At 36.7% G+C, this 11475-nt stretch overlaps 1 protein-coding gene across 1 annotated transcript; it reads right to left on the bottom strand.

Moving 5' to 3' along the window:
• Positions 1 to 2107: 2107 nt before the first annotated feature.
• Positions 2108 to 10332, bottom strand: LOC136232501 (monodehydroascorbate reductase 4, peroxisomal). The gene is made up of 7 exons (XM_066021692.1): positions 10075 to 10332; positions 9461 to 9512; positions 9092 to 9172; positions 4516 to 4634; positions 3834 to 4053; positions 3442 to 3560; positions 2108 to 3088 (listed from the first exon to the last, which is right to left on the bottom strand). Exons 1-7 carry the CDS (start codon positions 10192 to 10194, stop codon positions 2354 to 2356), a joined length of 1446 nt encoding a protein of 481 aa, XP_065877764.1. The 5' UTR covers positions 10195 to 10332; the 3' UTR covers positions 2108 to 2353.
• Positions 10333 to 11475: the final 1143 nt, after the last annotated feature.

Genomic DNA, 11475 nt, shown 5'->3' with positions numbered 1-11475 from the left:
AAAGACAATTTATCTACTATTAGAGTCAATTTTAAAGCTAATTATGCCGGTTCTCATTCTAAAGGGAACGTGTCCAACACTCAAGGAACAAAGCGTAAACGTTTATATGGCAAGGGCAAAAAGCAAGTTAAAGAACCTAGAGATAAGGGGCAGAACAAGAACAAGAACAAAAGGAGCAAGAGAAAAGTGACCATCTGACATGTGAAATGTTACAAATGTCGGCATAGAGGGCACTATGCGTCTGATTGCAAAGTTCCCATGGTACATGTTTTGATAATGCTTGTCATTTAAGTTTTTGTATCTTCTAGTGTTCTTTTAACTGAATTAGATCCTCTATGGATAATTGATTCATGTGCCATGAACCACGTGACAAGGGATCGTGATGCCTTCGTTGATTTTTAGCATTTGTCAACTGGATCCATGTAGCTGTATATGGGAAATAACTCGAAGGTTGAAGTTGTAAGCTGTTTCTACAAGGTGGTCGGACTGTCTTCCTGCATGATGGGGTTCGACCGAGGACACTCTGATGGTAAAGTCAGTATGATATTTGATAAGAAAATGGGTAATGACAAGAGTTTGATTGAAGTTAGCCAACATACCTGAAACATACCGGAGTTGGGGTATTTATATATGCTTTTGTAACCTTTTAATTGAGCAGCCAAATCATTACTCCTCTTAATTAATTGGCATTTAAGTATATTCGTTCCCCTTTAAAGAAGTTATAAAGGCATTGTTTGATCTTCCATGAAACTTTCAAAATGAGATACGATGGCAGATATACTTTAGCTGGCTGATCTCTCTATCCAACTGCTTTCGTCGTATCTTACTTAGATGACATATCTTCCAAGGTTCGATCTATGTGGCGTGACATAATGATGTAGGCTCCTTCTCTTTCTATGTTTTTATACATTTTTCTCAAGGATAAATCCAGATATTATTAATTTATTAATAAATTATATTCTAAAACAATTGTCTATTGGACACTAACCACAATTATAATTGATACTCATTTCAATAGGGACTAAAATGAGTCTGTCATCCATCACATTAAGAAATGAATCCCAAAAAAATAAGACCAACATTCTTAAGGTATCTTTTTTAATGTTCATAAACTACTAAGCACTATATAAACGATTAGAAAGGAAATCCCTGTGAAATTTTTCCCATAATAATAATAAAAAAGGTTTGACCGCTAATCTTTGCATTTCGATCTTCGTGTATTTTGATTTCAATCTACGTTCTTGAACATGTTTTGTCTTCAACTCTAAAGTTTCAACACACACAAAAAAAAAAAGCTAATTCAAACAAATCACATTCATCACAAGACTACATTCATCATTTGCAGAAACATAAACAAAATAGAATAACAAATTGCAATACAATTCTTAATTGAATTAATTAATCATGTTTCATTCGGTTTCACATAAATTTCACCTAGTTTCATCTCTTCTGAAATTGGATAAAATCATGTGAAACTCATCTAAAAATCATTGAAACAATTAATAAATATCAACAACAATGTTTTATCAAGTTTCACACGAATCTAAAGGTTACACTGCAATTTCACATTAATTTCATCCAATTTCACCTCTTCTAAAATTGAGTAAAATCGGATGAAATCAGATGCAATTCATATGAAAATGATTGAAATAATTAAGGAACGTCAACAACAATGTTTTCATCAAGTTTCATATGAATTCAAAAGGTTACAATTGCAATTTCTCCTAATTTCACCTTTTCTGGCATTGAGGAAAGAGGATGAAATCAGATAAAATTTATCAGAAAATGATTGAAATAATTAAGAAACATTAGCATTGATAGTTTATCAAGCTTCACGTGAGTTTTAAAAGATTATAGTGCAATTTTACATGATTCTCACACAATTTTACCTTTAATGAAATTGAGTGAAAGTGATAAAATCGATTCAAACTTATTTGGAAATGATTAAAATAGTTTCAATAGACATCTGTTATAATTTATATCATACATGATTTTTTTTTATATATATATTAAATTACATACAATTCATTCACATTAATTTTTAATTGTTAATGGTGCATCATAAGCCTGATGCAGGGAAAAAAAATCAAGTTCGTTAAGTCAAAGATAACCGAAAAAACCGAATTGAGGAATCTCACCTCAAACCGAATTAAGTAAATGTATTATTTCCCTCATCTCATTCAAGGTTTGGTTCAAGAAATATGCAGTAGCCTATGATATATATGTATGTATATATAGCAACAATCTGAAGATATTTACTTTCTATTTGAGCAACACATTGGAGAAGATCATGTATCCCAACCAACTCAACTATTCAATGCTACAACAAGACATTGCAGAATCTTCAACTACATCATTGCCATCTCCTGCGCCTCCTACCATACCAGTATGCAAATGCAGCTACTGATGCTGCCAAAATAACACCAGCCGTTGCGTGTAAAGGGTATAAGGGTCTCTCCAGCTTCAGGCTAGAACCACCCACATCCACATCCGCAGTTGGAGATGCTACAGGTATCTTACTAACTCTCACTGCAAAACCCAACCCTTGCCTTTCCAGCTCAGATACGTCTTCAATTGCTGGCTTAACCCTAGTAGTTTTTGCCATAGCTTCATACTCTTCCTTCGTTCCACCTTCCAGGAAAGACCCCACAAGATGACCTTTGTTTATCCAATAAGCCCCAAATGTGGTTCCAGAATAATCTCCAAAATGCACTACTTCCCCTGCTGTGTCCCCATAAAACTGCCAAGATAATGTGAAAACTCTAGAATAGAAAAATGGCAGGTAATCGAAGTCATCTATTTTTTCCGACTCCATTATTGCATCAACAGCATGTCTTGCTGATTTTCGGGCTGAGTCTACATGCTCAAGCCTACGAGTCTCACCAAATAGTTTGACTGGAAATGAAGCAACATCGCCAACTGCATAGACTGAACTATTGCTTGACTGCATTCGTCCATTCACTTTGATTCCTCCCTTATCCAGAGTTAGCTGGCCTTCAAACAGGCTTGTGTTTGGACGTATACCAATTCCTACCACAACCATGTCCGTAGGCAGCTGATTTCCGTCTTTAAGATTGACGGCTGTGACCTATAGAAGTTAGATGGTTTATGATCAGTTTTACCTGACAAAGATAATGCTAAATGTAGGATTGGTCAAGGCCTCTTGCCTCATAGGAAATAAGAAACAGCAATTGATCTCAACATTTTTTGAAACGTTCAATTCACACATAAACACAATTGTTTTCAGACTTTCAACTTCTTATAATATATCCAGCTTCCAGAATATATAGAAGACTTTTTTCTCTTCCAAGAAAAAAAAAATAAAAATAAAAGCATCCAAATTGGAAGAACAGATCATGCTAGGTATATAAAATTTCTAATATATGAAGATTGAGATAAATTATCTTAATTCTCAAGATTAGTAAGCAGCCCACAACTTACTTTCCCATTGGAGTCGACATCAAAAGACGACATGACAGTTCCCTTGATGAATGTTACTCCTTTGGATGTATAGTAATCTTCATAATAATTTGCAATCTTGGGTGTAAACAAGCGGGCCACTGCCAAATGGAAAAAGCACCAAGCAGTTTTACTGTTAGCTTGCTATCATACAGAAGTTAAACAAAAGCATTAGGTGTATACCAAATATTCATACACTTAGTTTTGCAACATCCAAAAAGACGTGGGGAAAAAAACCAAGTGCAACAATTATTTCTTAGAAGAAAAAATGCCGCAAAAATTTAGTTTTAATTTTAATTGAATTCAATTCAAAAGATTTCTTGCATATGAACAAACTGAAAACATTAAGAAAATAGTACGAGGGGAGTGCTTACTGCAATGAGCTTCGGGGAAAACCATAGTCACGTTTATTTTGTTGATTACCAAAGATGCAGCACACTCCATTCCTATATATCCACCACCAATGACAATAGCATTCCCACCAGTACAAGATTTCATCACATTAACAAGCCTGTCTGCATCAGCTATGTCTCGCAAATAACAAACATTCTCGGCATTTGATACACTCAAACCAAATTCTTCAAGCTTCAAAGTCTACATTAAGCACATGAAATCAATAAAAGCTAAAAAATTTACTTTCTTAATAAATCAATAAAAGTATTTCTAAAATCACATTGCTATTTATTATGTCAAAAAGATTTCCTTAACAACAAAGTAAGTATCCTCAACTTCAGGATTAAAAAGAAAGCAAAATCTTTCAGAGCTACATAAGAAGAGAAGGGGAAAAGAAAAGAGTAAAAGTATGCTACATTATCAGGCCATTACGAGATCTTCTGCTCCTAGGCTACTGTTGCTTTATTTATTGTTATTATTATTATTATTTTAAATTTGAAATGCCACCAGCCAAACTCCTTCCATAAAATACATGATTAAACCGTAATTCTGAGTTTTTTCTAAAAAGTAATCGCATGACCAATTTCATTCCTACTGCAATCACCAGAGTTAAACCAACGAAAGCAAAATATCATTAACAATTGAAAGATCAGTTTTCAATACCCGAGCACCTGTTGCAATAATGAGAATCTTGTAGCTGATAGTCTCTCCAGCTGCAGTTAGTAGAGTCTTACGCCTCACATCAGCAGACTTAACTCGAGTCCCCAAGACCAATTCAATTCCTAGTAAAAAAGAGTCACTACATTTCTATTATTTCATTAATCTAATATGAAGAAACATACATTACAAAAATTCAACAAGATAAAACATAGAAATGTTAAGAAACTTGGTAAAATAATTCTTTTACTAGTACTGATGTAAAAATAACATTTATTAAGCACTACTGCGAAAAGAATATAGAGAACTATTTCTGACAATAACTCAAACAAAATGGATCCCACTTGAAATTAAAAAAAGCATACATCCATTTGTCATGGTAGGTTAAAAACAATTTGGCTAAATGAGATAGTAGTATGTTTCTAACTGAAGATCTGTGTTACGTATCAGAGAAAGAAGAAAGTTGTTAATTAGAATTCAGTAACTGTCCTTTTGTAACTGTTCTTGGTACCTGTCCTTTTTTAATTAAGTAGGACCCCTCCCCGGACCCTCGCTCAGCGGGGACGCGTAATGCGACCGGGCCGCCCTTTAACTGTCTACCGTCTTTTTTGTATAACAAGGTCATGCTCATATGAGCAAATTTATGAATGGAATTAATAACATTTTCCTTCCTAAATTCTTTTTAAATTTTATCTACTCTCTCTCTCTCTCCTATTTTGGATCGACAATTGTGCAGAACCAGTGATTCTGACACTGGTATCAGAGCCAGGTTCTCTTGGCCGCTTATGGTACAAACTCGAGCAACGAAAAAATACAAATGGATGCCTTAGCAGAGCAGTTGAAGGCACTAAGTGCAGAATTGACAGAGAAAACCGAGTCGACGGCGTCTAAGCTGTCGGAGTTGAAATCTCAAATTTCTGACCAACATAAGAATCAGAACTAGAGGATCGAAGCTCTGTTGGCGGAACAGAATTTGCTCAGGAAAGAGCAATCAAGCATGCACCAGTCCTTACTCACCTCTCACCAAAACCTAAGAAACTCTCGTTCACAAAACCATCACCAAGTTGATTGAACCTCAACATGAGCCATCAACATCACCTCTCAAAAACACCCGTTAACCAATTCCAGCAATTCAAAGAGAAGTTCGCCTTCTCCGGATCAGAAGGAATTCTCGGTCCTACTCCATCTGGTACCTTCCAGGGAGAGACCTCTGGTAATAAAGGGGTTGTATCTTTTAATAAGATGCTTCCGCGTTGTGAATTACCATCGTTTGATGGATCTGACGCAGAATTATAGGCTAGCAAATGTAGTAAATATTTCCAGATCTTTGAAGTGAGGAAAAACGAGTAAACCCAGCCAATCTGGTACAACTTGGACAGAATTCATCGATGAAGTGATCAAACAATTTCCTGTGGAGCAACTGACTCAGCTCAAACAAACTACCACTGTAGAAACCTATCAGGATCAATTCGAAGAGATTAAACTACGGCTGTAAAAGTTGTATCCCACTATCACCGCCGATGCATTCTAATGCAACAGCTTCATTGCTGGACTCAAACCTGAGCTACCTACCTCTGTGAGGTCTTTCCAACCTGAAGATCTATCAGGAATTACATGTTAAGGCCATGATGGAAGCCCTGAAACCCAAACCAACCTTTCGTTGACCCTTACCCAACAAAACCTGGACACCAAATACACCATCCAAACCAAATACTATTCCTGCCACTACCCACAAATTACTTGAACCTAACCAAAATTCAACCACTCAACCTTCACCCATGAAACGAAATCCTGGAGTTTGTTGGCGTTGTGGAGATAAGTATTTTCCAGGCGACATTTGTACTACCAAAAAATTACACACTATGGAGACTCAAGAGGAGGAATTTGAACCCACTTGTGAAGAAATAGAGGAAATAAAAGTTCCAGATCCAAATTTCCCTGAGCAAGAGCAAATTTCCCTCTCAATTCATGCCTTAGATGGAGGAAAAACCAATGGAACTCTTAAGCATAAGGGAACAATGCAAAAAAGGGATGTCCACATTCTGATTGACAGTGGCAGCACCCACAATTTTGTGGATGAGCACTTGGCCAAGGAAGTTAAGCTTCCCCTGCTCAAGATCAATCCTGCAGCAATTACCATTGTAGATGGAAGGCAACTAACAGTTGCAATATAGGTGCAATGACTGCTCTTGGACTATGCATCATACCAGGTTCAATTTTAATTTTCGAGTTCTTGAATTAGGAGAGTATGATTTGATTTGGAGCTGATTGGATGAGGGAACATACACCTGCTACTTTTGATTTTGAGCAAAATAGGCTGATTGTGTAAAAGGATAAAAAGGAAGTAGAGCTTAAGGGTACAGATGTTGCTGAAATGTCCCTTAAACAGATGACTCGTAAGTCAATGAACCCTTTAATCTCTAAAGGATGGAGAGGTGTTTCCTCTGCCTTGTTCCTCATGGCCATTATTGATGAAAGCCCCACTTCACCAGAGCAACCACCAACTACACACCCTGACCTTTTACCATCAAAACGAACTCATGACCATTCCATACCCATAAAAATTACTGAACTAGTTAATGTCAGGCCATACAGGTATTCATTCCATCAAAAGAATGAAATAGAAAAATCGATAGCTGAAATGCTTAAAAGTGAGGTTATTCAGCCAAGCACAAGCCCCTATGCTTCCCCGGTTCTACTTGTGAAAAAGAAAGAAGGCACCTGGAGATTCTGTGTTGATTACAGAGTACTCAACAAGCTGACAATCAAGGATAAGTTTCCTATTCCTATTATTCAGGAACTTATAGATGAACTCAAGGGACCTACAATTTTCACTAAGCTTGATTTAAGGTATGGTTATCACCAGATTCGTATGAGGGAAGAAGATATACCCAAAACTGCCTTCAAAACACATTCAGGACATTATGAATTCTTGGTGATTCCTTTTGGCCTAACCAATGCTCCTGCTACTTTTCAATCACTAATGAATACTATATTTCAGCCTTATTTCCGCAGGTTTATATTGGTTTTCTTTGATGACATCCTAATCTATAGTAAGACAGAGGAGGAGCACTTACAACATTTGGAGCTTACCTTTCGGTTGTTATCTCAGCACCAACTATTTGCAAAGGGGTCTAAATGTGATATAGCTGTGTCATCTGTGGCTTACTTGGGGCACATCATTCTGCAGCTGGGATAGCTACTTACCCTACTAAAATTGCTGCCGTGGCTGAATGGCCTTTACCAACCACCCTAAAGAGCCTTAGAGGATTTCTAGGCCTCACAGGCTATTAAGGGTTATGGAGCTATCAATAAACCCTTCTTAACTGATCTCCTTAAAAAAAGACCAGTTTCATTGGACCACTATTGCTACAAAAGCATTTATGAAGCTTAAGAAGCTCATGACTCAGGCACCTGTTTACCTGATTTCAGTCAGCCCTTTGTGCTAGAATGTGATGCCAGTGGTTCAGGCATAGATGCAGTGCTAATGCAACAGGGTCGACCCATTTGTTTCCTCTCTAAGAATCTCAGTCCCAGACATCAATCCCTCTCTGCTTATAAGCGAGAATTGCTGGCAATTGTGCAGACTTGCACTACTTGGAGACATTATTTGGAGAATTCTCTTGTCATTATTAAGACGGATCATGAGAGCAGTTACACCCTGCTATTCCCACCTTCACAACCTTACCCCTATCGTGGACCCTGACTACATTATCTCTCCTAGTAAGGTCCTTAACACTAGGACAGCCTACATTAATGACATTCCTACCAAACAGCTCTTAATTCGCTGGTCAGGTTTCTTTGCAGTTGATGCTACCTGGGAGGACGAATGTGCCATCTGTCGCCAGTTTCCTGACTTCTACCATTACTGGGGACAAGAATGTGCAAAAGGGGAGGGAATTGTTACTTATCAGAGAAAGAAGAAAGTTGTCAATTAGAATTCAGTAACTGTCCTTTGAGAAAGTTGTTACTGGGGAAATTATCCTTTACTTTTACCTGATTTGAGAAAGAACGTTAAATATTTATAGTTCAAATGATGGTTACTCAAAAAGCTTCCCAAATATGTCATTCTTATCAGTAAATTCACCTTATGAGGAAAATGTTGACAAGAAAGAGCTAATAATGACACAAACTATTCGATTTACTGTATCAAACTGCAGTAAAAGTAAAATAATGAGTATATTTCTAGCATTTGGAACTGATAATTGCAAACCAATGTTTCTGGGTCTGACTTGCGTGACAGGTGCAACAATAACCACACAAAAGCTTTTAATAAAGACCAAATTTATACACCTTTTATTCTATGAATACAATCTACACATTCTCTCCCTTCTTGTTGTTATTATACACAAATACCAGTACTATAATGCACTTGGGAAACCAAAATTGTTCACTATTAAAATCTGTTGTGATTTTGATTTCTGACTCTTCTGATTGCAACTATAGGAAAGCAAGTATTAAAATAAAATTAATTAATTAAAAAAAACGAAAAAGAAAAACAATACTACCAAGACCACTAAATAAGGACTAGAGAAGAAATGCAGTAAGAAAGGAAAAGTAAATAAATCATAAGAGGCATTACCATGCTCTTTATACCATTTCTGAGTTAACCTTTCCTCATTAGCTCCAACACAAGTGTGAAATGATGGAAGGCGTGCTGGATCTGCATTTTATCACAAATTTTATACAGTAAAAACTGAATATGCAATGTGAAATGGAAGTAAAAGATTACAAAACAAAGTTATTAACATGTATTTTTCTCGTTCAGTTGGATATTAAATCAAAAAAATAAACCATGTCACCAAAATTGCCTAGCATTTAACCCTAAGTTAACCTGTGGCAATCAACAAGTCAAGGAGTTGTTTTTCTAGCAGGATGATTGAAGTCCATATTGGAAAACAGCGATACAATAAAGATTTTGCTGACAAACAATAAGTACAAGAAAATTTACCCTCCGGAAGTAAATACCCTTTGCTCAGTGCAGGTCTCTCATAAGGTGGAAACTGAAAGAAACATAAAAATTAAAGAATTTCATCTCAATAACTCAGAAAAAGGTGCTGCGCAACAACAAGTCGTTTATAAACACGTGATGTAAAAATTTCTGTACAGTGTTATTCAATTACCTTCACATGCTTAACAAATATCACATTGGTTCATATCCCATTAGGATAACGTTAAGCAAGAAAGATATACAAATATATCTTCCAATAATTTGAGTTAAAATTAATTATTGTAATTGTAACCCTAAGCTTGAAGTACAGACACACTTACTACTCAATTTGAATTATCCAAGAAATTGAAAACAAAAAGAGAGGAGACAAAAGAGAAAAGACCAACGCCAAAACTCTGAATTTCAGTATGCTACAAGAACTTGAGCAACAATATAAAATTGAGTTTCAGATACCCAATTTTGAAAAGAAAAAAAAAACGAAAAAATTGAACAGTTGACCAAGGAGCAATTTCTCACCGAACGAAGCATACAAAATTGAGATACCCACTGATGAAACAACCCCAATTAAAGCCTTTACACAGAAAAGAAAAGTATAAAAAAAAAATTGGGCTCACAGGTTCTTCAGAGATGATGCAGAGTTCGCCAGGAGCGACCCCTTTTTTAGTAAATTCCAGAGCTGCGTACCCAGCTGCGACCCCTCCTCCTAGAATCACATACACAAATGCTCTTCCCATTCCCAAATCTATTTCAAAACTGCTATGATAGATTGCTCGAATTCAATTATGGGTACAGAGGGACTTCTTCTTCTTCTTCTTCTGTCCCCTAAACAAATAATAAGTTAACATAGACCTCCATTTTTGTTTTTTGTTTTTTGTTTGGCGTCTGGTAACCTCGCTCTTTTACTATAATACCCCCTATTCGACTACTGTGCTTTAGGGATGTATCGTAACATCACTGGGACCCTTTGGGTAAATATAAATGAAGATATTGATAGGTGGATTTTTGTTGGGGAATGTGATGGTCATGATATGAAGTTATACACCCGATAAATCCAAAACTACTTTCATAAAATCAGCTGTCACAATATATTAAAAAATTGATTTTGTTTATGGGAGGTCGTGAAATTAAATTAACGGAATTGTGGATGAGGCTTCTTATCATGTTCATATAATCCTTGCCACATTTTCTTCAAAACCATTATCCTCTCATCCTTATTTTTTGTTGGGTGTTGTTAAACCCAGCCCCAAATTCCCACCCCTAACCCCGTGAAAGGACGAAAATGCCTTTTTATGGGTTTTGGGGAGGGAAATTCTAGTTTTTTTGCCAATCTGACACGCGGGCGTATGGATATCACCCCTCACCGCGTGGTCGGACGTGATATACACACGCCTCACCGCGTGGTCGGACGTGATAGCCACACGCCTCACCGCGTGGCTATCACGTCCGACCACGCGGTGAGGCGTGTGTATATCACGTCCGACCACGCGGTGAGGCGTGATATCCACACGCCCGCGTGTCGGATTGGCAAAAAAAACAGCTTTTTAACCCCCGTAAATAGTTCGTTAAACCCGTAAATAGACCGTTAAACCCGTAAATAGGCCGTGAAACCCGTAAATAGGCCGTTAAGCCCGTAACTACAGAATTGTACGTAACAAATAAACTTTAAAAACATAAAAATAAACATAAACATTTATAAACGTAAAAGAGTAAATATAATATATACAACAAAAAGTGTTAAAATGTATGAATTTCTATAACAAAAATTCAGCTCGCCCGACGCCACGCATCCATAAACTCATCCATCTCCCTCTTAATGCGTGGAACATCCTCGTCAGATCGGTGGGTAGCCGATAGTTGGGTGACACGCCACAACCAACTAACCCACTACAAAAAAATTAATAAATAAATATTAACAATTAAACACATATAAATTAATACTAAATAATAATAAACTTACAAATTCGCTGTTGGCGCGAGCATGCTGTACCAGTCCAGCCTGTGGTACATGAAGGAGA

This window comes from Euphorbia lathyris, chromosome 6 (assembly GCF_963576675.1).
Source record: "Euphorbia lathyris chromosome 6, ddEupLath1.1, whole genome shotgun sequence".
Classification (NCBI taxonomy): Eukaryota; Viridiplantae; Streptophyta; class Magnoliopsida; order Malpighiales; family Euphorbiaceae; genus Euphorbia; species Euphorbia lathyris.
The sequence above is the reverse complement of the archived record's forward strand: the minus strand, read 5'-3'. Positions and strand labels throughout refer to the sequence as shown.

What these genes read in the sequence shown, in the direction of transcription:
- LOC136232501 (XM_066021692.1), bottom strand. Translation starts at nt 10,194, where the DNA reads ATGGGAAGAGCATTTGTGTATGTGATTCTAGGAGGAGGGGTCGCAGCT. An exon ending in GAAATGGTATAAAGAGCATG is followed by an intron (nt 4,635 to 9,091) that starts GTAATGCCTCTT and finishes CTTTTTTACTAG; the next exon opens with GAATTGAATTGGTCTTGGGG. An exon ending in ATGTCGACTCCAATGGGAAA is followed by an intron (nt 3,089 to 3,441) that starts GTAAGTTGTGGG and finishes TAACTTCTATAG; the next exon opens with GTCACAGCCGTCAATCTTAA.